The following is a 20,207-nucleotide window of genomic DNA, read 5'->3' on the forward strand; positions in this document are numbered from 1 at the left end:
ATTGAAACTGGATCCCCCAAGTATATACGAGTATGTGACAAGTATTTCTTGAGTAATCTTTGGTCACCACCATGGCATGCATATTGAGGTTGGGATGAATTCTGTTTTCTCAAGTCATGACAATATTTTGTATAATGTTTTGCGTGTGTCACGGAATTGGGTGTTGTTCGAGAGGGAGGTTGAGGAATGATCTATGGGCAGATCTCATTGTTTTTGACAGTTATACAACTGTCGGTGGTTGCGAGGTGACTTAGCAAGATTTCAAACTGCAGTTGCAATTTCTTCTTTTGACTTTTTGGTCAACTTCTTTTGATTTTTGACTTTCTAAGCCCATTGGATTTAAATTCAAAGGTTGAAAGGCAAGACAAATTCTAGTGCATAAAGACTTACTAACCCATGAACAGTTAAAAATGGTTATTAATCCAATGACTTGTGACTATTTGCATTCGCGTTCAATGGGCCAACTTATTGAAAAGATCAAGCTAGTCTCACTGTTTCACTAATGATTTCAAAAAACTTGTGCCAGACGAAAACAGCAGGCCAACAAAGCAAAATTTTGAAACAACATATTGCTCTCGAACTATCTTAACTAGAGACTATAAATATAACCAAACCGAACTCTTTTTTTCAACAAGATCAAATTAAGTTGAAAGATTTCTTCTACTTTTGATACCTGTTGTAGCTTTCAAGTACCAAGAGAAGTCAGCAAAATGAGTGTAGAAGTGTTAGATGGTGCAACCATTATTAGCTTTCTGGAAGACGAAGATGCATTCAGCGTCTCAGTACGTGACCTTTTCGCCAACCTTGATAAAGATAAAGATGGTCTTCTTTCCTATGCAGAAATGATGAAGGAGCTACAGAGTCTGAGGGTGTTTGAGACTCATTTTGGAATCGATGACAAACCAGACCCGGATGAGCTTGCTAAGTTGTACAAATCCTTGTTCCTGAAATTCGACCACGACTCAAATGGATCTGTGGATTTGGAGGAGTTCAAGGCAGAGACCAAGCAAATGATGCTTGCTATGGCCAATGGTATCGGAGTTTTGCCCATACAAATGGCCCTGGAAGAGGATAGCATCCTCAGAAAAGCTGTGGAGAAGGAGACCACTAAATTTGGTGCTTAAATTGCTTGTTGTTACGCCTGATTCATTCTTCTTTTATTTAACATTGCAATTTCCTTTTTCCTTTTTTGTTTTCTGGTTATATGCCTCTTGAATTCTAGACAATGTAATCAAGTCATGAGTTGAATAAATGAAAAATGTTTTGTTGTTGGTAATCATGGTCGTCCATTTATAATTAAGAAACCAGCTCCCAAGGCAAAGGATAATAGATTTCTCCTAATGCTTTATATGAAAATCGAAGACTTTCGAAGAGCCTCTAGACGGGGAAGAAACAAGATCACCTTAAAGCTTCATCAAACTAGCTTATCCCTCGTATCTGCGAGAGAAGAAGCAATCTAAAAACTTATTGCAAATTTAAAAAACATTCCAACCCTCCCTATATACCAATCAAATCACTCCCTTTTATAGGCAGATAACATGCGTTGTTTCATACATCTATTTAGTATTTTCAACAGTTTTGATTTATAAAGTTTTCCAGACAATTCTATTAGTATGATAGGATGATTAAAGAGATTCAATTAGCAGCTGTCAAATCTAGACACATGAATTCCATCATATAAGCTCTACGGAAACCATGTATTTCATTGATATGATTTTTCTTTCTTCAATTATAAATTCACAGCGACTGTATCATCCTTTACAAAAACAAAGACATCTCAGGAGCAGGAATAAAGGAGAGAATGCCTTCCCCAAATAGACCAAACAATGAAACCATAAGCTGCCCAGATTTTAAGTCATCCTTCCAAATCTGCGGTAGGATGGCTGAAATCTTTGAAGCTCGAGTATCACCACTGCCTCTTCTATGTCTGCTGCCTGATCCGCTATCATGAGAAATCTGTGCAGAAGATGATAAGGGGCCCGCATCAGAATCCCCCAAAGAAGAAGCTACTACTGGTTCCTCCTGCATGGGAGATGATGAGGAGCTGGTAGACACTGGACCAGTTGGTCCATCAGTTGCTATTTTCTTGTGGGGTGGCTGCTCTTCCAAGTGCTCCATGGTTGCCTTGCGTTTATCTTGAAGATTGCACAAGGGGAAGCAAGGGTTAAATGTTTGTTTTCTCAATTAAACAAATGCAGCAAATGTTTGTAAAATGTGCTTCTAAAATATCTGTGTCCTATTTAAGGATCAAATTTTAGACAAATTATTTATAAGGTTAGTCTCCCTCAATAACAAGAACTTACCCATTCATCAGTATATTGATACATCAATAATCCTGATTATCACATAGAGCATATAATCTAAGGCAAACAAACAACTCTCAAACACCCTTGGTCCCTAAGCATGCAAATTAATCTGGAGTTCTGGTAAACCCACAGATGCTATATCAATCAATGTCTTACTCCTAAGCAAACAAATAAGTCAGTATATCTCTTACTTGGCACTGTAGTAACAACTTTTCCATTGGGTTTCCAGACACCATGAGCTGGTGGGGATGGCATAGGTGGGAAGATCTTGAGGCGATCATATATGCATTGACCAGCTGCATGCTGGAAAAAGAAAAGTCAAATTATACTCATTAGATAAGCTTCTCAAGATTATCTTCCTGGATATAATTGTATAAGCATTCTTACACAAAGCAACTTACCAGCAAGGCCCCATACACTCGCCAGGCCTCATGCCTCTTCACTTCATTCTTTTGCTTCTCAAGTAGCATCTCAGGTTCAAGAAGATGCAAATAAGGCTCAAGATTTGGCAGTAGAAGAAGGCGAACCTACTTGTAAAGAGAGGAAACATCACAAACTGCACCATTGTTTTCTAATTTGACTTTCAGGACACTTTTTTTTTTTTTTTCCAAAAAGCATGAGAAGAGAAAGTACCACGTTGGGTCCCAAGGCTGCTAAACCTTGAATTGCACCATAATGTTGAGTCAATGATCGCTTTGGGTCCAAAAGAGCGTTGAGAAGAGTTTTGGTCAGACGTGTCTGAAGAGTGTTATACACATGCCCAAATCTACAGCAAACATAATACAAAATTTATTACAGCATGTACATAAAGCATGGATGACAGAGGAAAACCAATAATAAGGTGGAGAAGTTTCACCTTTTGCATATTGCAGCAACCAGTTTTGCTGTGAAGTCTCTAAGTTCCCAGTGGTTATCCGCAAGTCTATTCCCTAACCTTTTTGCAACAAGGCAGGTAACTACAGATGGCATCAATTGGTGAAGCTGACAAGAAAACAATGGCTTCTCAGATTCATGGACAGTAGACTCTTCAAAAAAACTGAGGATATCCACAAATTGAACAAATATAAAGAAAATGGTCATCTAATCTTAAAAAATAAACCATGCAAATTAAAATTAAACTTACATAAGGTTCTATATGTATGTGAGGATTCTGAAGAAGACTCCAAACAACACGCATCAAAGCAAACAGAAGGGAATAATCATTCAAACCACGAGATACCTGATATCATAGCAAAGGAGCAGTTGGAATGAGAATTATGGATATGTATTTTCCTAAAACTGTTTATGTTCCCAGAATATATTCTTAAAATTATCACCTCATCAGCAACAAAGTATGTGAAATAAGGAACTAATGGATGGAGTCCCGAGTCTGTAGCCAAACTCACTAATGCTTGTTTGAAAAGTACCGAATCAGACCTGCTCACAGTTAGCTCAGTGATTTTATCAAAGTACAGCTGCAAGGCGACAGTAAAGGGCATGTTACAAAAACAGTAGAAAGAATAAATAACAGTATAAAATATAAGAGCAGATAGTATTTCATGTACCTGAAGTTCCCTAGACAATATATGTCTAACTGGTAATTTAATGTCAACAGGAAGCCCATCCTTCTGTTCATTGTTTTTTCCATCAGGTGGAGGAGTAATTACTAGAGACAAACAAAACCAATTCAAATATTAGTATCCAGATTGACTGACAATGAAAGCAAAAACGTATCTACTTTTATCTTGGTCATGAGATTATCTTCACTCAGAGGAAATTACTTCATGAAGGACCAATTCAATACGTAATTTACCATGTAGACTTGATACCAGAATAGAAAAGTATAACAAGATCTACCACAGACCACATTGCACTTAAACCAATCTATTAATTTCCATCCTAGTTCACTAGATGCTAGACATTTTTTAAAATCAGGATTCTTCAAAGTTTAAACTAATTACACAAAATTTTAAGTCTAAAAGATTATATAACACTTGATAAGGCCTCTGTATTAGACACCAACCTTCCACTGGAGCATTTTCTGGGATTGCAGGTTGTGTCCCTTCAATTGCTAGCCAGTGACAAACAATTGCTGTATCAAGAGGAGCTTTAGGTAAAGGAGCTTCAATCACCTACAAGTCAAAACCGGTTGAAGGAAAATTTAAATTGAATCTTGGTTGGGCAACAAATATAATCCTTACTTTCTTACATCTTTGAAATCCACATCCTTGTCATCAATGTAAAACAAATCCCTATGCCCAATAGCTCTTCTGAACCGCAAAGGTCCCCCTGAGGCAAAACCATATAATGGCTGAGGCAAGAAGATTAAAAGAGATTAGATGAAGAAAAAGCAATTACCAAAATTGCCGGATAAGCAGCATTTAGTATTATATCATAAGCCTAAACCATTCCACTCCATGCTAAAAATTAAGCTATGAGAATTATTTGAACTCACCTCCACATTCCTTAATTTCAGAGCACCATCAACATCATCTGTCGTCATCCTAGTTCTCTTGGAGTGACGCATGCATTTGATTGCCTCCTGTACTTCAATCAAAATCTACATTAATTCCAATACCAATTCTCGAATTTCCTTAATAAACTTAGCCATATTCTCCATCTAAGTACTCCTCACCAACCTATGATTTGATTGTCTACACGAATTATTCAAAGTAATTCCATACATAAATATATCTCTAAACATTCCATAAAGAGTAAACAAAGACCTTGATTTTTTTTTTTTTTTTTTTTTGGAGATAACACACTACACAGCTTCCAAATAAGTACACTCCATATAACACAATTATCACAAAGTTCCCAAATTCCAGAGCGGATAAGTTTAATCACAGAAACCCATATTCATTTAAAATCGCCCAACTTCACCACATAAACCTATATTAAAATCTTTCCCAAGTAACCTAACTTAACAACTCAACACATCGAATAACAAGTCACAAACATCCACAAGAAGCAAAACGAAACAAGTGAAAAAATAAAGAAAAAAACCCATGTAAATAAACAAAAGATATAACGGCAAAAGGAAATTAAAATAGACCTGCATGATTTCGCGCATTCGATATTCAACATCAGGAGCCAGAGCGAGGGCTGCATCTGTAGACAAATTGTTAATTCCAACGCTTTGCGCTATCACTTCAACTGTCTCCTTTGGTACAATGCTCATTTTCTCTATTATAAGTATTTACTACAAACACTTCGCAGCGGGTTATGGGTAGTGAACGCTAGACAGGGGTCCAGGCTCAGGTTTTTGGGTGAGCCAGTTAAGTAAATTACTAAATTGTTCTTATAGAGCGGAAGGGAAGGGTCGGTTTTCGGGTGAGCCAGATAAGTAAATTGGACATGGGTTTAGATTGATAGCCCAGCCCAGTTCAAGACCCAAACCCAATTATTAGCATATGAATATTTGATCTAATATATATATATATATATCATAAGACAAGTGAAGTTATGATCAATTCTCAATTAAGTTTAATTAATATATTTAAAGGTAGATGATAATTCCTTAAAAAAAGAATGAGATGGCGTTGGTAATAAATCACAAGGAGACGGCTTCTTCTGAATAGTAATAAATGGTAATGGTGACAGCTACTTTCCACTTCCAACAGAGAAAACACGATTGTCTCTTATGCTGGTCCATCCTGACACGCCTTGCATGATTTACTCATCTTTATTTCAAATCTAACTGAAATGAAAGAAAAGAAAAGAAAATACAGCCACCCATTAAGATTAGTTGCTTGCTGTTACTGTTGATATATTGACAAGGTGTAGTGCAGTCACATGTATAAAACGCAGACCAGGTGCTGATGCTGATGCTGAGGCCTCTACACAGTATACACCAAGTTTGAAGTTTCCCACAAAGAAATGAGCTAGTAGCCTAATCTTTGGTAGGAAGTGATGCAGTTCCATTGAACACAGGAATCTTTGCGAGAACTGAACAAGGTGCTTAATTAATTCTATAGTGTTTCAAGATTGATCAAATTCAAGACGCTGAGGTCAACTTAATTAAGGAAGCATGCACGGATTTGTGCAACTTATTTCCCTCATCCTGATTTTATAAATAGCTTTCTGGGTTTGAACAAATTAAAATGGGTTTCAGAGACAGAGAGCAGGCTTTTAGACACTTTGTTCAAGTTATTGAAGTTGATGCTCCCCTTGCACATCTTTTTGTCTCTATAAAAAGGCTTTCAAATTTCAATGAAGTCTGTCTAATTACCATCGATTACATATTAAAAACTCTGTACTAAGTTTCATTTTGATCCATTACGTTGAAATAATACATCATTACTTTGTAGAAAACTAAGAAAGCTGGAAACGTTTTTGCTCAGAACATGACAATAATCGCCGAACTTCTTGGTGATCAGTTTGACTTGTAGCTATGCAAAATATCTCAAAACTGTTATTTTTAACATATCCAAAATAAACCTCAACCTTCCAGTCTGGCTGCACAAAGTGAAAGAGAAGAGAGAAAGCTAGCCAAGCCTAAGAGCATGAGAGCTTGTAATGATAATGGGCAGAGACCTTACATATGATTGGCCTAAAACCCCATCATCTTCTATTAATTTCACATGATCTAATTAAGCATGCATTAATTGATTTAACGATTTATAATTAGCATTCATTTCATACCAATCTGACAATTCTAAAACCTAACCATGAAAATGAAACATGGGTGATTATTAGGGCCACTACTGTTTATGTGAATGTCATTATCCATTTGACTTATATTGATCCGTCAATTTCACTTGCTCTTGTTACCCATCCATTGTCTGCAAAACCATATATCTAGCAAGTCATTATCGCTTGTGCCATTATCAAAACCCCTTATCTAAGCTACTCCAATCTCATCAAAACCTTCCCAACTTTTGTTTCCACTTTACCACAACAATACATGAGACTTTGTTTCACACAATTCATAGACTTGATTTTGATCTCAAAAACTTAAATTGCTGGGTTAAGCTTCGATAATAAGCCGAATAGTTACTACTGTTTTGGCTTTCCCAAATGGTCCCAAAAGTAAAATATTGACATGTTTAGGAAAATAAAAGTGGCAAGCAACCAAGAAGAGGGGCACTTTAAAGGGACAGAAATTGATCAAGTAAGCCTAAAGGAATAGACATAGCCCCAATAGCAAGCAAACTTTATGAGTCCAATCTGCTGCAACCCATGTGCATAAAGTGATGTGTAAAAGCTTCATCTGATATTTATTTACTTTTGGGTTTCTATTATTTTGTGATTAAAGGACTAAGTCCAGCTCTAAAGCTCTGCAAAACCTGCAGATCTTCTGACTTAACTACAGCTAACATTTGGTTTATCATGATGTACCAGTTGGTTTACCTAACTTTATAAAAGAATAATCCAGTGAAGCTTAGTCTACTGAAAACAACGGATTGAAAATTGCCACTTGCAGTGTCAACTTTTCTTCAACATAAGCAATAATTTAGGGAATCTCAGTACCTCTGTGTGGTATTCATTATAATTGGAGACAACCCTTATGAAATTTCTGCTTTGCTATTCATTTCAAAACAACTGAGATGGGTATCACTGGAGAGTTGGTTAGAAGTGTCTTCTCCAGAAATCGCTCTGTTGGGACTCAGGATAGCAATAACGTAAGTCTTGTAAACACATTTTCTTTTGGTAACATTGATATTACTAGTGTAAATTCTGAAAATTGTCGTTCCATTCTACAGTTGAGTATTGGTGTTCTTGTATTTCTTTGAGAATGAACATGCTCCTACGTTTCGCTTGCTGATTTTGGGTCTCTGCTATAATTTGTAGTTTTTATCTTTCCTTTTGACACAGTTCCCCCACTAAACTATAGTGAACCGCTTTGTTTCTGTTTTGGAGTTTGAAGTGATTCCTCTTAATTGTCACTATGCTGGCTAAAGCTGCAGGCAAGGAACAATATGGCGGAAAAAAGAAAATGGAGTTCAGTTAGATCATACCTGTGTGGTGATGAGTTCAATTCAGTCTTAGCAGAGGAAGACTCCGCTTCGGTTAAGAGCTCTGAGGCCACTGTTACACAGCCTATACTAGAAGACTTCACGGACAAGGGAGAAACTCACAGTGAAGATTCCAAGGAAAAGCATAACTCAATTTCCAAGTTATTCCATAAAGAAGATGCAGCAATCATAATTCAGACAGCATTTAGAGGCTTCCGGGTTAAGAATTCATACTGGCTTATATACATCTATTTCATACTTATTATGAAAGAATCCCTCCAAATTTTGCAACTGTGATTCTTTAAGAGTAATTATAGTACTTGATTTTCAGGCTAGACGTCAAGATGAAGAAAACAAATTAAAAGACAGTAAGCAGGAGCCTCTTGCAGTGACAGATAGCCCAAGTAGGGAGTCTGTGGGAACGTCAATTGAAGTTCAAACAGGAAATTCTGTAGAAGTTTTCTCAGTTCGAGAAGAAAGCATGGCTCTACCTCAAAGGATGCACCAAAAAGCCAGAACTCAGATTTTCAAGATAAAGGTAAAACAAAAAGGATATGAACCTCTAACCTGGAACCAGTAGCAAGGTTATGTGTTATTGTAAGAGCTAAAAGCTTAAATGAAACTTGATCAAACTGATTTTACAGATTGAGGTCAAATGGGAATCTTAATAGAGTCTCAGAAAGTAATAAATATATGAAGTGACATAAGTTTGGAGCATCAGTGAAATCTTACCTTATTTGTTTCTGTTGTATGACACCGAAATTGACAGGAAGACTGGGATGATAGCACAGTGAGTAGCAATGTATCCAAAATGAGGATTCAGAATAGGCTAGAAGCAACAACCAGGCGCGAGAGAGCTCTAGCTTATGCCTTTTCACAGCAGGTAAAGCTAAGATACTCGGGTATGAAATGAAAACAAACAGATCAATTTTAGTGCTGAACTGACTTTATCCACTTGATCTATAGCTAAGAATTTGTTCGAAGAAGAAGCAAAACAGAACTGATGACACAGAACTGAACATGGGTTGGAGCTGGCTAGAACGATGGATGGCAACCCGTCTTCATGAGAACTCCCTGGTTGAAAATCCTATAAGCAAGCAACTTGAGCCATTTAACAACAATCAAAAGTTCATGGTGGCAAAAAGACTTTTCGATGTAGCAGGGGAAGAACAGGAGAGTTGTGGATCCAATGAGGTATCCGTTCAAATTGAAAGCTTTTCAGTAAATTCAGCTAAAGAGATTGAAGGCTTCAAGCCTAGGAAAAACAGACTGAAGGCTACAAGTGTGTCAAGGAGGAAAACTGTGCCAAGCTACCAGTGCCCGAAAGAGTGCAGCAAAGTAAAAACTTCCTCACCATAGCTAGTAGAAGAGTGCTGAAAGCTGAGTAGACTAAAATTAAGGGAAAAAACAAGAGAAACATAAGAATGCGATAATACGGTCCTTGAAAATCTATTATTTTGTTTCGTTACATATCCACTTCTTTACCAAATTTGATTTCCTTATTGTAACAGGTAAGCAAGAAGGACAGTCCGAAGGAGTGTGATATTATTGATAAGAAGAACAAGCAAAAGCAAGCAGGGAATAAGAAAGAAGTTAAGTGCAACGATGCTTCCATTTAGAGATCGCATGCAAGAGCCTGGCCAGTGGCAAATCCAAGTTGCCTTCTTATCTTTCAAGAGAAGATGAGTCTCGTGCTTCTACCTAGAATTTATTCATGAGTGTATGGCTTGTAGAAATAATAAATCCCTTGTATATGGTAATGGTATGCTAATAATCCAGTTTATTTAACTGAAGCAATTAGAATGACCAGGAAGCTGGGAATGGATCTTGTTTGATAAAAACCAAGATATATATATATACTGCAAGAGACGACTTTGAAACTTTGCGAACCCCGCAGGGCAAAGAAACCATTTTGCTAGAGGTTATTGTTCCCTTACCAAGTCGAAATATATCCTAACGAAGTAAAGAGACTACCTACCCATTTTGCTGGAAATTAGCAAGATATGCAATAACCATGTAAGTTACGGCCGCCGCTTAAGCAGATTTCAAAACTTTGCGCACAAACCATCATTAATCATCGGTTACACCATTGCTGAAAAGCCTAGCCATTCAAATAACCTCACATCTCAGAAAACATTGGCACTTGACGCTGAACTTCCCTTGTATTTAGGAAATCACTTGCAACCACGAAATTTAATATTTTATTAAAAAGTGCAACGGCTATAACTTGTGTCTTTGAAAGATCCGTGAAAATTCAGATTTACCACACTTGGCAATCCCAAGAAGCTGCCCAATATGTAGCCACTGCTGGACAAAATAAATAATAGGCTCACACACAACCAAAGCTATTCCCTCGGTAAAACAATGTTGTACTGATCCTAGAGAACGGAAAGAACCACACAAACACTAAGCAAGTACTAGGCAGTGGCTTCCTAATCAAATTAGGGCAGCATATCAAATCGATGACTAAGATTTTTAAATATGGTCCCATCCTCATCAATTTAGTTTATACATAGAGAAGAAAGTAACAAAAACAGACCGTGGACCTTCCTAGGTTTTTAAATTGGTATCTACCTCTCCTAGCTTTTAAACTGGTATCTAACTCCATAAACTTATAATACAAAAAGCAAAAAGGCCTGAACCAATGCAATATATGAATAACAGACGGTAGGCTTTCGAAAAGAAAGAACTCAAGAAAAGCATAAGCAGGTAATACCTTACACAGAATATAATAAACTCAGCATATCCAAATTTATAGAGTGCAAACACATAATTTTTGGCTTTCTAATACCAGTACATTGACATCAAGCATATCTTTTAACATCAAACATAAACCCCAACCAGAGCCAATTTCTATAAAGTCTAGATCTTATCAATATCTTCATCTTCAAACTCAATGTAATCATCACCAGCACCTTCATCCTCCTCGTCAAGACCACCAGCAATACCCTCATTGAGACGGGTGCTCTCTGGAAGCTCACCATATGCCTTCAGAAGCCTTGCCTCATCAGGCATGTACTTAAGGATGACATCAGCCTTGTCATCTTGATAGTCACGAAGCCCAACAAGTATTATATCACCAGCTGCAATCCAAACCTTCTTGTGCATCTTACCACGGATGTGGCAAAGACGTTTGGTGCCATCAATGCACATAGCTTCGCACCGCCCATTACCAAGCATGCGAAGAACTTGGGCATACTCTTGTCCATCTTCCTTGAACACAAGCTCACGCTTCTCATCATCTGCTTCGTTCTTTCCCCTCTTCCTGTTCTTTCCTCCCTTTCCCTTGTTCTTCGGCATGTTTTCTGATTCTATTATCAGTACAGTGTTAGTTATTGCAATAAATAAAACAAAACATAAGCAAATAAATTAAACATATAAATCAATTATTACCCGGATATACATATCAAATCAGCAATTAAGTTTCATCAAGATTTTGGGAAGAATAAATATAACCAAAACTTTGTAAAGCAAAGTTTCGAACAAATTTAGAATCAGAATTAAAGTTTCAATAAATTTTTTGGCAAATTCAAAAGAACCAGAAATTTGTCAAACAAAGTTTAACAAATTTATCACCAAAACGTGAGCTTCATATAAATTTGGAAAAATGAAAAAAGGGAAATTTGAAGAACAAAGTTTCTAAAAATTTAGCATAAAAAATTGGATCCACTTAAATATTTTGGGAAAATTCAGAAGGACCAAAAATTTGTAAAACAAAGTTTCAAACAAGTTTAGCAGAAAAAAAAAAATGTGGGATCTATGAATTCAGTAACGTTACTAATTAAATTGAAGAAAATACGATCAAACACAGAATTCAATAATATTTATTCTAATCACAAAATATACAAAACAAACAAGTATTAAAAAAAAAAAAAAAAAAAAATCAAGGATACCAGTTTCAATTAACATACCGAGTTAAAAGGCAATCAGAGAGAGATCGAAATTCAGAGCTAAAAATTGTTAAACTTAATGAGATCGTAAAACAACGTAATCCCAATAATAACTGAAAAATAAGGGAATTTATTCGATTAAAAAAAAAAAAAAAAGAGTTCAAGGAATAACGGATAAATAAAGAGAAAATCTGATACCTTTCGCGAAGAAGAGGTGGAGAGTAAATAAAGTAGCAACGATTGAAATCAATCTGTCTCCGAAAGGTTTCTACGCTAACCCTAGCGCTTTTGTACCAAAAGATCAGGTCAAGTTCAACTCTTATGGGCCGCCCACCGACGTAGCCCAGCCCAATTCACTCCCTTAACAGCCCCTCCCTCTCCTCTTATTATCACAATTTTAGACTACAGAGATGGCTGCTTCTTAAATACGATAACTCTAAAGGTGCGTTTGGTTCGGGGTAAAATAGGATAAATCCTATAATTTTTGTTTAATTTTCAAGATTTTCTAGTTTGTTTGTCAAGTAATATAATATTATAGTAATATTTTATTACAAATTGTGGTTACTATTGATAATATTGGGGGTAATCAGATTACCTTCCCAGAGGGTGTTAATGTTAGATTACCAGGGTAATCATAATTTTTACCCTATTTTGCCCTTAATATTTTATCATTCCAGACACATTTGCCCTTATATATCCTTTAAATTACAAGTATCCCACATTGAGTTAGGATGACTTTTCTGCCCTTCATATTCAATTTATAGAGACAAAAAAGCCCCTGATATTTGAAAAAACTACAATATAAATATTAAAAGTTGGATTAAACCCTAATCCACCATCGTTTTTTCTTTTCCTCCACAACAAAAAGCAGCGGTGCTATTAGGGTTCTGTTTCTTCTCCAATCGACGGGAAGCACACTAGGTTGGTTCCTTTCACCGAACATTTGTGTTGCTGTTTATTAAATCGTACACTGATGCATTGATTTTTGTTCGTCGTCGAGCAGTTCCATTCCCGAAGTGCAGCAATTTTTCTCTGTCAATCTCCATCACTTAAATCGAGTTAAGTGAGTTGTGTAATACTGTATTTTGTGTGATTCAATTCGCCATTTTCAGTAATCAAACAACTTCGACAAAAAGGGTCAATTTTTTTTTGTCCATTCATACACGGAACTGCTCCTAAATATATTGATCTTGTGTTTGAATGAAAAGGGGATTGTTGTTGGCATGATAATGTTGGTTTGAAGTGTCAATGTTTGAGCATGGTTTGATGGTCTCTAGTTTTTAATATGATATGGTCGCTGTAGAGAATGGAGCACGCTGGTTTAAATTCTAGGTTATGCTTCCCTGTTTTGTTTCAAATTGTGTTGTTTGAATTTGGGTTTGTTAAGGCGGTATGCATGTGTGGTGCAGTGATTGTGTGGATGTTGTTTTTCTGTGATGTGTTGTTTGAAATGGCTGGCTGTATCTTCCTAAACTGTATGCATTCGTAGCCTGTGGGTTTTACATTTTGTTGTTTGGGTTTAGGTGGTTGCCATTCCACAGTTTGTCTTGACTGTCTAGTGTAGGGGTTTTGGTGTTAATGTACTTTGAATTGTGAAGTGAAATGGTATAGGTGTTTGTGAGTAATATTATGCTTGTTGGTACATGGAATAGGTGAAACAATCATGGCTCGTTTACCTTTAAGGCAGAAGATGTGTTTGGTCACAATCTTACTTTTGCAATTGCACATGATGGAAAGCATGTTCGCCATGCTTCTAATTGTTAGGCTTGCTATGCTACATAGGAATAGGAATACTGGGGGTTTTATAACTTACACGGGTAGGCATCCTATAAGATATCTTATAAGATATGCGACTGAGTGAATTGATAGACATAATGTTAGGCCACTCAATTTACAGAACATGGTTTTTGATAGTGATACACAGTGTCTTGAGAATTGTAAAATGGATGTCAAATCGTTTGACAAGTTATGTCATTTACTAAAAAGTATTGGCAGGTTAGCATCAACTAGAAATACAATTGTAGAAGAGATGGTGGCTAGTTTTCTTCACATAATTGCACACCATGTGAAGAATAGAGTTCTTAAAAGACAAACAAAAAGATCTGGTGAGACAGTTTCACGAAATTTCCATAGAGTGCTGCAAGCTGTGTTGAGACTGCATAGAATTCTGCTAAAAAAACCAGATCCTATCTTGGAGAATTTAACTGATGACAGATGGAAATGGTTCACCGTACACATTGTACCCATTCGGTTTTTGTTGTTCATATTTGTTTGCTTATGACATTATCCTGAAATTAATGTTTCCCTATTTTTGCTGTCCTGTTAGAATTGTTTGGGTGCTTTAGATGGAACATATATACGGGTTCATGTGGATTCAGTTGACAAACCCAGGTATCCCACTTGAAAGAATGAAATTGCAACGAATGTACTTGGTGTTTGCACACCAGACATGCAATTTATTTATGTCCTCCCGGGGTGGGAAGGTTCAGCTGCAGATGGTAGGGTGCTCAGGGATGCCATCAATAGGAGACATGGGTTAAAGGTCCCACAAGATAAATCTTTGATCAATTTCTATTTTCTACAGCTATATACTGTAATATAGTCAATGATTTTTTTTTATTCTAACATGTTTAATTTCATGGTAGGGTTTTATTACTTATGTGATGTTGGATACACAAATGGGGAAGGGCTTCTGGCCCCATATAGAGGGCAATGATATCATTTGAATGAGTAGAGGCAAGGTCGTCAACCAGTGACACCGCAAGAATATTTCAGCATGAAATACTCTCAAGCAAGAAATTGTATTGAGAGGTGTTTCGGTATACTAAAGAAAAGATAGGGTATTTTGCGAGAAACATCCTTCTACCTGGTGAGAACCCAATGTCGCATTATTTCGGCATGCTGCCTATTACATAACTTCATTAGAAATGAACTGCCAACGGACCCAATCGAGAGTGAGGTCAGTGAAGTGTGCAATGTCTAGGACTACGAGGAGGACAGTGATGAAGTTATAAGGCATGTGGAGACGAGTGTCGCGTGGATTGCGTGGAGAGTTAATTTAGCTCAAGAAATGTTCAACAGTTGGATGTCTTCGCGAAATATGTAGTGTCATGTTATTAGGGTTTGTCTATTGAATGTGTATGTCCGTGTTGATGTCTTCTATTGCAAACAATTTGATCGGTTTACTTTGTTTCTGTTGTGACTGTACCGTAAACACTTGTAGCACTGGTTTTTCTCTTCTGTTATGTTTTAGTTGTTGATGCTTTGTTGTATGTTAAATTGGAGTTGTTTAGTTATTATCTTTCATTTTGTGGCGTGCATATATTTTGTCAGTGCAACAGCTTTTACAATTTCTCTATTATTTTGTTCCATTTCTTATAGTATAAATCATTTAAAATTCAGGGCTACTTTGCTGTGTTTTTGTCTAATATGCTACTGAAGTTTCTTTACAGAATGGACAACTCAGATCCGAAAAATGAAAATGGCCAAAAGAGTTTGAGTTTGGATGTACCAAACATCAACAGAAAAGGAAAAGGTAAAGCCAACAGTACCACGACCAAAAGACAGTGGACGAAGGATGAAGATGCTCAGCTAGTTGACTGTCTTGTAATACTGAAGCAAAGCAATCAATGGGGTACAGATAATGGGACATTTAAAGTTGGGTTTCTGTCCCAACTGGAAAAAATGCTGAAGGAGAGGCTTCTTGGACATGGCCTTAAGGCAATTCCTCACATTGATTCGAGGTATAAGTTACTGAAGTGCCAGTACCATGCGATCAATGAGATGATAGAAAATGGCAGTGGATTCGGATGGAATGATGGGGAGAAGTGTGTTACCGCAACCAAAGATGTATTTGATGAATGGGTTAAAGTAAGTGCTTTTTATTGATGAAATTGTTTACATGTTTAATTTTTTTAAAACTTTCATTTCTCTGTCTTTTTATTTATTTATGTATTTTTATTTTTTGTGTAGAGTCATTCTACTGCGAAAGGCCTGCGATACAGACCATTCCCCCACTATGACTCGTTAGTTATAGTGTTTGGTAGAGATCGAGCAATCGAAGGGGTTGCAGAGACCCTTGCTGATGCGGTGGAGGCTTTTGAGACATAGTAGGAGGGGATTAATGAGACAGATATGGACGTCGATGTCGATCTTGAGGTGGAGGGCCAAAACACTATTCCCGTGAAGGAAGAGATGGCTAGTTCTACATGTCAGACAGCCACAGGTGGCCCTAGTAGGAAGGCTGTCAGTAGCGGCAAAAGGAAGGTTAGGGATGAAGGTTTTTCTGACTTCATGGATCAAATGGGCAGGTTTAGCAAAGCATTTGAAGGAACCCGCGAAAAAATTAAAGACATTGCATCGTTTTTCAAAAGAGAGTCTGAAGAGAAGGATAGGAGGAATTCATTGTTCAATGCAATAACTGAGTTGGATGGGTTCACAGTTGGTGAGCTGTTGGAGGCATGGGAGGTGATATGCAAGGAACCTCACAAAATTGAGTTCTTCTTCACGTTACCGATTCATTTTAGGCGGGAGTTTGTGAGGAAGCAGCTCACAAGTAATGTGTATCATCCAGTATTTGATGATCAGTAATATATTTATGATAGCATTTAACTTTTTTGTGCATTGATGTGTTTATTTAGATGAATGTGTAGCCTCAGTAGAAGTCTGTCAGTTGCATGGGTATGGCGTATTTTTTACTATGAAATACCATGGTGTAGTATCTGCATTGTATAAACCGTGGATGTTGTGTACTTTTTGATTATGTGTGTTAGTGCATTGTGTTAGCACTTAACCATATCCCACCGTGGATATCTTTGTTGTGTAATACCCTAGTTTTCGTTAAGGATTGTAAATGTTGTTAATTAAATGGTAATCACAATATGAAATGGTGTTGCATATTGTCATATATGTTGTTTTTGTTATTATGATATCCAATTATCATGTGCTGTAATAGTTATCTTAAGTGCAAGGTATAACAGACTTACTGAATGTTTTTTACTTCCTTATTCTTTTTTTACATGTTTTTCAATTTGATTGTCATCTGTATTTTTTACACATGTTCAGGGGGAATGACATCTACACAAAGGCAGAGAGGGGAAAGTGCTGAGATTGGGTGCCATGGACAGTCACATGCCACACGACTACTGTGTAGAGAGGACAAAGATGAAGGTCAGTAATGTGATTTCATAAATTTTTACATTGTTCGTGGAGGACTGATCAGTATTTGCTTAAGTCAATTTGCACATATTATGCATTTTTAGGTGGAATGGAACCCGTACAGAGGGCCAAACCAACTAGTGTCGACCATGGATGCCATGGTGATTCAGACGTTATAGGGATGGTATGTAGGCAAAGCAAATTTGATGGTAAGGAATAGACCTGGCAAAATGGGCCTGGACCCGCGGGTCGGCCCATACCCGAGTAAAAAATATAAGGTACGGGTCTAATATATTAAACCCATTTTTTTGTGACTTGTACCCATACCTGGTCCAATAAATCACGGGTTATTTGGGTGAACCCGCAGGCACCTATATTTGTTGGTCACTATTCACTATTCAGTTCACTAATGAATTTGAATCCCTAAGTTTTTATCACGCATTCACACTCACGCCTCCCTCTCATAGTCTCACTCTCATCTCATCTCTGATCTCTCAGTCTCAGATCGCGGCCGCATCTCATCTCTCAGACTCTCAGTAACTCAAATCTCTCCTGCTTCTTAATCTCTAATCAATCATCAGTCTTCTTCGTGCCTAAAGTTCAACTCCCTGTCTCGGTGTCTCCCTCTTCGATTAATCGTCAGTTCGTCACTCGTTAGTCATTCCCATTCCTAGTTCGGCAGTACCACAGTCGCCAGTCGTCGTTACTCATCCTCGTCGGCTGGTAATGAATCCCTAACCCCTAATTTTGTGTGTTTGTTTTATATTTCCAAAATTGTTTTTCCTTAAAAATGTTGTCTGATGTCTTTGCACAAATTTTTTAAATGATCAGCTTTGAAAGATATGAAATACTTTCATTTATTTGACTCAGTTTTAATCTAGTTTGAGTTGTTTGGACGGAGACAAAATGAGAGGTAGTGAAGAACAGCCAAATGAGCATGAATGGCTAATAAGAGATAGCAGGAAGAAAAGTGAACGGCCTAAATCCAGTTTGAAAAACTTTTAATGATATGAAATACTTTCAATAATTGTACTTACTTTTGATATATATTTGAGTTGTTTAGACTGAGAGAAAATGAGAAAGTGAGCAAATTATAATTTCTACTTTAGTTTTATTGTTTGACTTGTTTGGATGGAAAGAAACTGAAAATGAGAATTTTATTTATTCTTAATCTATGTGAGTTATTTTACGGAGAGAAAATTTGAGAAAGTGGAAGAATAAATTTTACTTGGTTTTAATCTTCTTTGAGTTGTTTGGGCAAGAAAATTGGTAGAAAGAAAATGTGAGAAGTGAGAGAAATTGGAATTTAATTTAGTTCTAATCTAGTTTGAGTTGTTTGGACAGAGAGCAAATGTGAAAAAGTGAGAAAATTATAATTGTACTCAGTTTTATCTGGTTTTAGTTGTTGGGGAGGAAATGTGAAAACGTGAGAATAAATTAGATACAATTTGTTTGAGTTTGTTCGGGCAGAGAGAAATTTACGAAATTGCAAGAAATCTGAGAGTTCAGGGAATTGAGAGAATCAGAAACTTTTCTAGTAGCTTCATTTAATCTCTAATTTTTTATGTTTGTGTATTTATTTAACCTCTAATTTTCCACCTTTATCAGGGCTTTCTAAGCTGAAGGAGTTACAAATTTCCAACTCATTACAGATTTCGGAATTTCTTATTTAGAGGTATTTTGCAGTTTGCTTTGTTTAATTACTTTTTAGTTTTATTTTCATCTTTGAGATCATGAGCATTAGTGTTTGTAAGGGTATTTTAGAAAGTTTATTTCTTATAAATAATATGTACTGACTACTGAGAGATCAGGGAAGTTTATGGTTTATACACTACTTTTTGCATACTTCTCCTTGTAATCTAAATCCTGAACGAGGGATGTATCATGTATGATATATATAGATGGGTATAAAATATAAATGGGATTGGGAGTATCATGTATGTATAATGAATATTTATTCATGTTTGGTTTGGTTCCCCTGGTGTTATGATTTCAAAGAACATGCCAACCTTCAAGACCAGTCTTCTCTTCTTTCTCCCTTGTTTCACATGGTGATTGGGCCAACACAACCTGTTAAATCTCACTGAAAGATTATCGGAATGTAGCAATCCATTTAAGGGAAGGAATGATGAAATTGGAAAGTGGAAAAGATTATGATAATTCAAGTCCTTATGTTGGTTAAAGTATAACATATCTTAGCTTTAATGAGCATGTTAAATTTAAAAAATTCAATCATACTCCATTAATTAATGAAAAAATTAATAATGCAATTGCCAATCTCGGCAGCAATCCAGAAGCAGGTACATCAAAGAAGAAATCATGCCTAGTGGAAAAGAAATAGAACAATTTTATACAAAGAAGAAATTATATTTATCATCAATTAATATATAGTTAATCCATTATCAATTAATATATTTTGAACAATGTGTAGAGCTAAACAAACCAATAGGATAATAAGATCTAGCAATGTGTTAATATGGTGAAAAATCCTGAATTAGAAACATGTTTATTAATTAAACACACTAACTTTCAACTACCATTCCCTCTCCTGCAAAATCTGGAAATCAAACCATAATTAAACAAAAATGAAAAGAAAAATTGGTTTATAAGTACAGTGATTAAATGAAGAGAGATATTTAAAGACTAAGATAGATTTGCTTAACTCGGTCAAATTAATAATGAACTTTACACCCAAAGTTTTTCTCCCTTTGAATGGGTATGATATCAGCACTAAATTCTTGATGTTTGTTTCTTTATTTATTGTATTATCCTTTGAGTGTGTTGAGACATATATATATATAATATATATATATATATTATAATTATTATAATATATATATATATATATATATTTTTTTTTTTTTTTTTTTTTTTTTTTTTTTTTTTTTTTTTTTTTTTGTAGTCTCAAGCATTGACAT

At 36.2% G+C, this 20,207-nt stretch overlaps 4 protein-coding genes across 7 annotated transcripts; 2 read left to right on the forward strand and 2 right to left on the reverse strand.

Annotated features, from left to right (window-relative positions):
* The first annotated feature begins 624 nt into the window (after nt 1–624).
* Nucleotides 625–1,248, forward strand: LOC116120257. Its single transcript, XM_031406206.1, has one exon. It carries the CDS (start codon nt 711–713, stop codon nt 1,122–1,124), a length of 414 nt encoding a protein of 137 aa, XP_031262066.1. The 5' UTR covers nt 625–710; the 3' UTR covers nt 1,125–1,248.
* Nucleotides 1,249–1,756: 508 nt separating this feature from the next.
* LOC116120256 (transcription initiation factor TFIID subunit 6) lies at nt 1,757–5,549 on the reverse strand. Its single transcript, XM_031406205.1, has 12 exons — nt 5,341–5,549; nt 4,741–4,827; nt 4,495–4,596; nt 4,309–4,417; nt 3,851–3,951; nt 3,623–3,760; nt 3,430–3,525; nt 3,163–3,287; nt 2,940–3,072; nt 2,708–2,833; nt 2,498–2,609; nt 1,757–2,135 (listed from the first exon to the last, which is right to left on the reverse strand). The coding sequence occupies exons 1-12, from the start codon at nt 5,464–5,466 to the stop codon at nt 1,759–1,761; spliced, it is 1,632 nt and encodes a 543-aa protein (XP_031262065.1). The 5' UTR covers nt 5,467–5,549; the 3' UTR covers nt 1,757–1,758.
* Nucleotides 5,550–7,463: 1,914 nt separating this feature from the next.
* LOC116120294 (protein IQ-DOMAIN 1) lies at nt 7,464–10,099 on the forward strand. 4 transcript variants are annotated; one of them, XM_031406251.1, is made up of 6 exons: nt 7,464–7,909; nt 8,189–8,461; nt 8,574–8,780; nt 9,012–9,125; nt 9,209–9,436; nt 9,754–10,099. In XM_031406251.1, exons 1-6 carry the CDS (start codon nt 7,835–7,837, stop codon nt 9,859–9,861), a joined length of 1,005 nt encoding a protein of 334 aa, XP_031262111.1. In that variant the 5' UTR covers nt 7,464–7,834; the 3' UTR covers nt 9,862–10,099. The 4 variants fall into 4 exon arrangements, with proteins under 4 accessions (XP_031262111.1, XP_031262109.1, XP_031262108.1 ...); XM_031406249.1 differs by having other exon boundaries at nt 7,476–7,909; nt 8,195–8,461; nt 9,209–9,580; nt 9,754–10,095; XM_031406248.1 differs by having other exon boundaries at nt 7,479–7,909; nt 9,209–9,580; nt 9,754–10,093.
* Nucleotides 10,100–10,932: 833 nt separating this feature from the next.
* On the reverse strand, nt 10,933–12,481 carry LOC116120272 (eukaryotic translation initiation factor 1A). The gene is made up of 2 exons (XM_031406224.1): nt 12,331–12,481; nt 10,933–11,553 (listed from the first exon to the last, which is right to left on the reverse strand). The coding sequence occupies exon 2, from the start codon at nt 11,540–11,542 to the stop codon at nt 11,105–11,107; it is 438 nt and encodes a 145-aa protein (XP_031262084.1). The 5' UTR covers nt 11,543–11,553; nt 12,331–12,481; the 3' UTR covers nt 10,933–11,104.
* Nucleotides 12,482–20,207: the final 7,726 nt, after the last annotated feature.

This window comes from Pistacia vera, unplaced genomic scaffold (assembly GCF_008641045.1).
Source record: "Pistacia vera cultivar Batoury unplaced genomic scaffold, PisVer_v2 Contig93, whole genome shotgun sequence".
In the NCBI taxonomy this organism is placed as follows: Eukaryota; Viridiplantae; Streptophyta; class Magnoliopsida; order Sapindales; family Anacardiaceae; genus Pistacia; species Pistacia vera.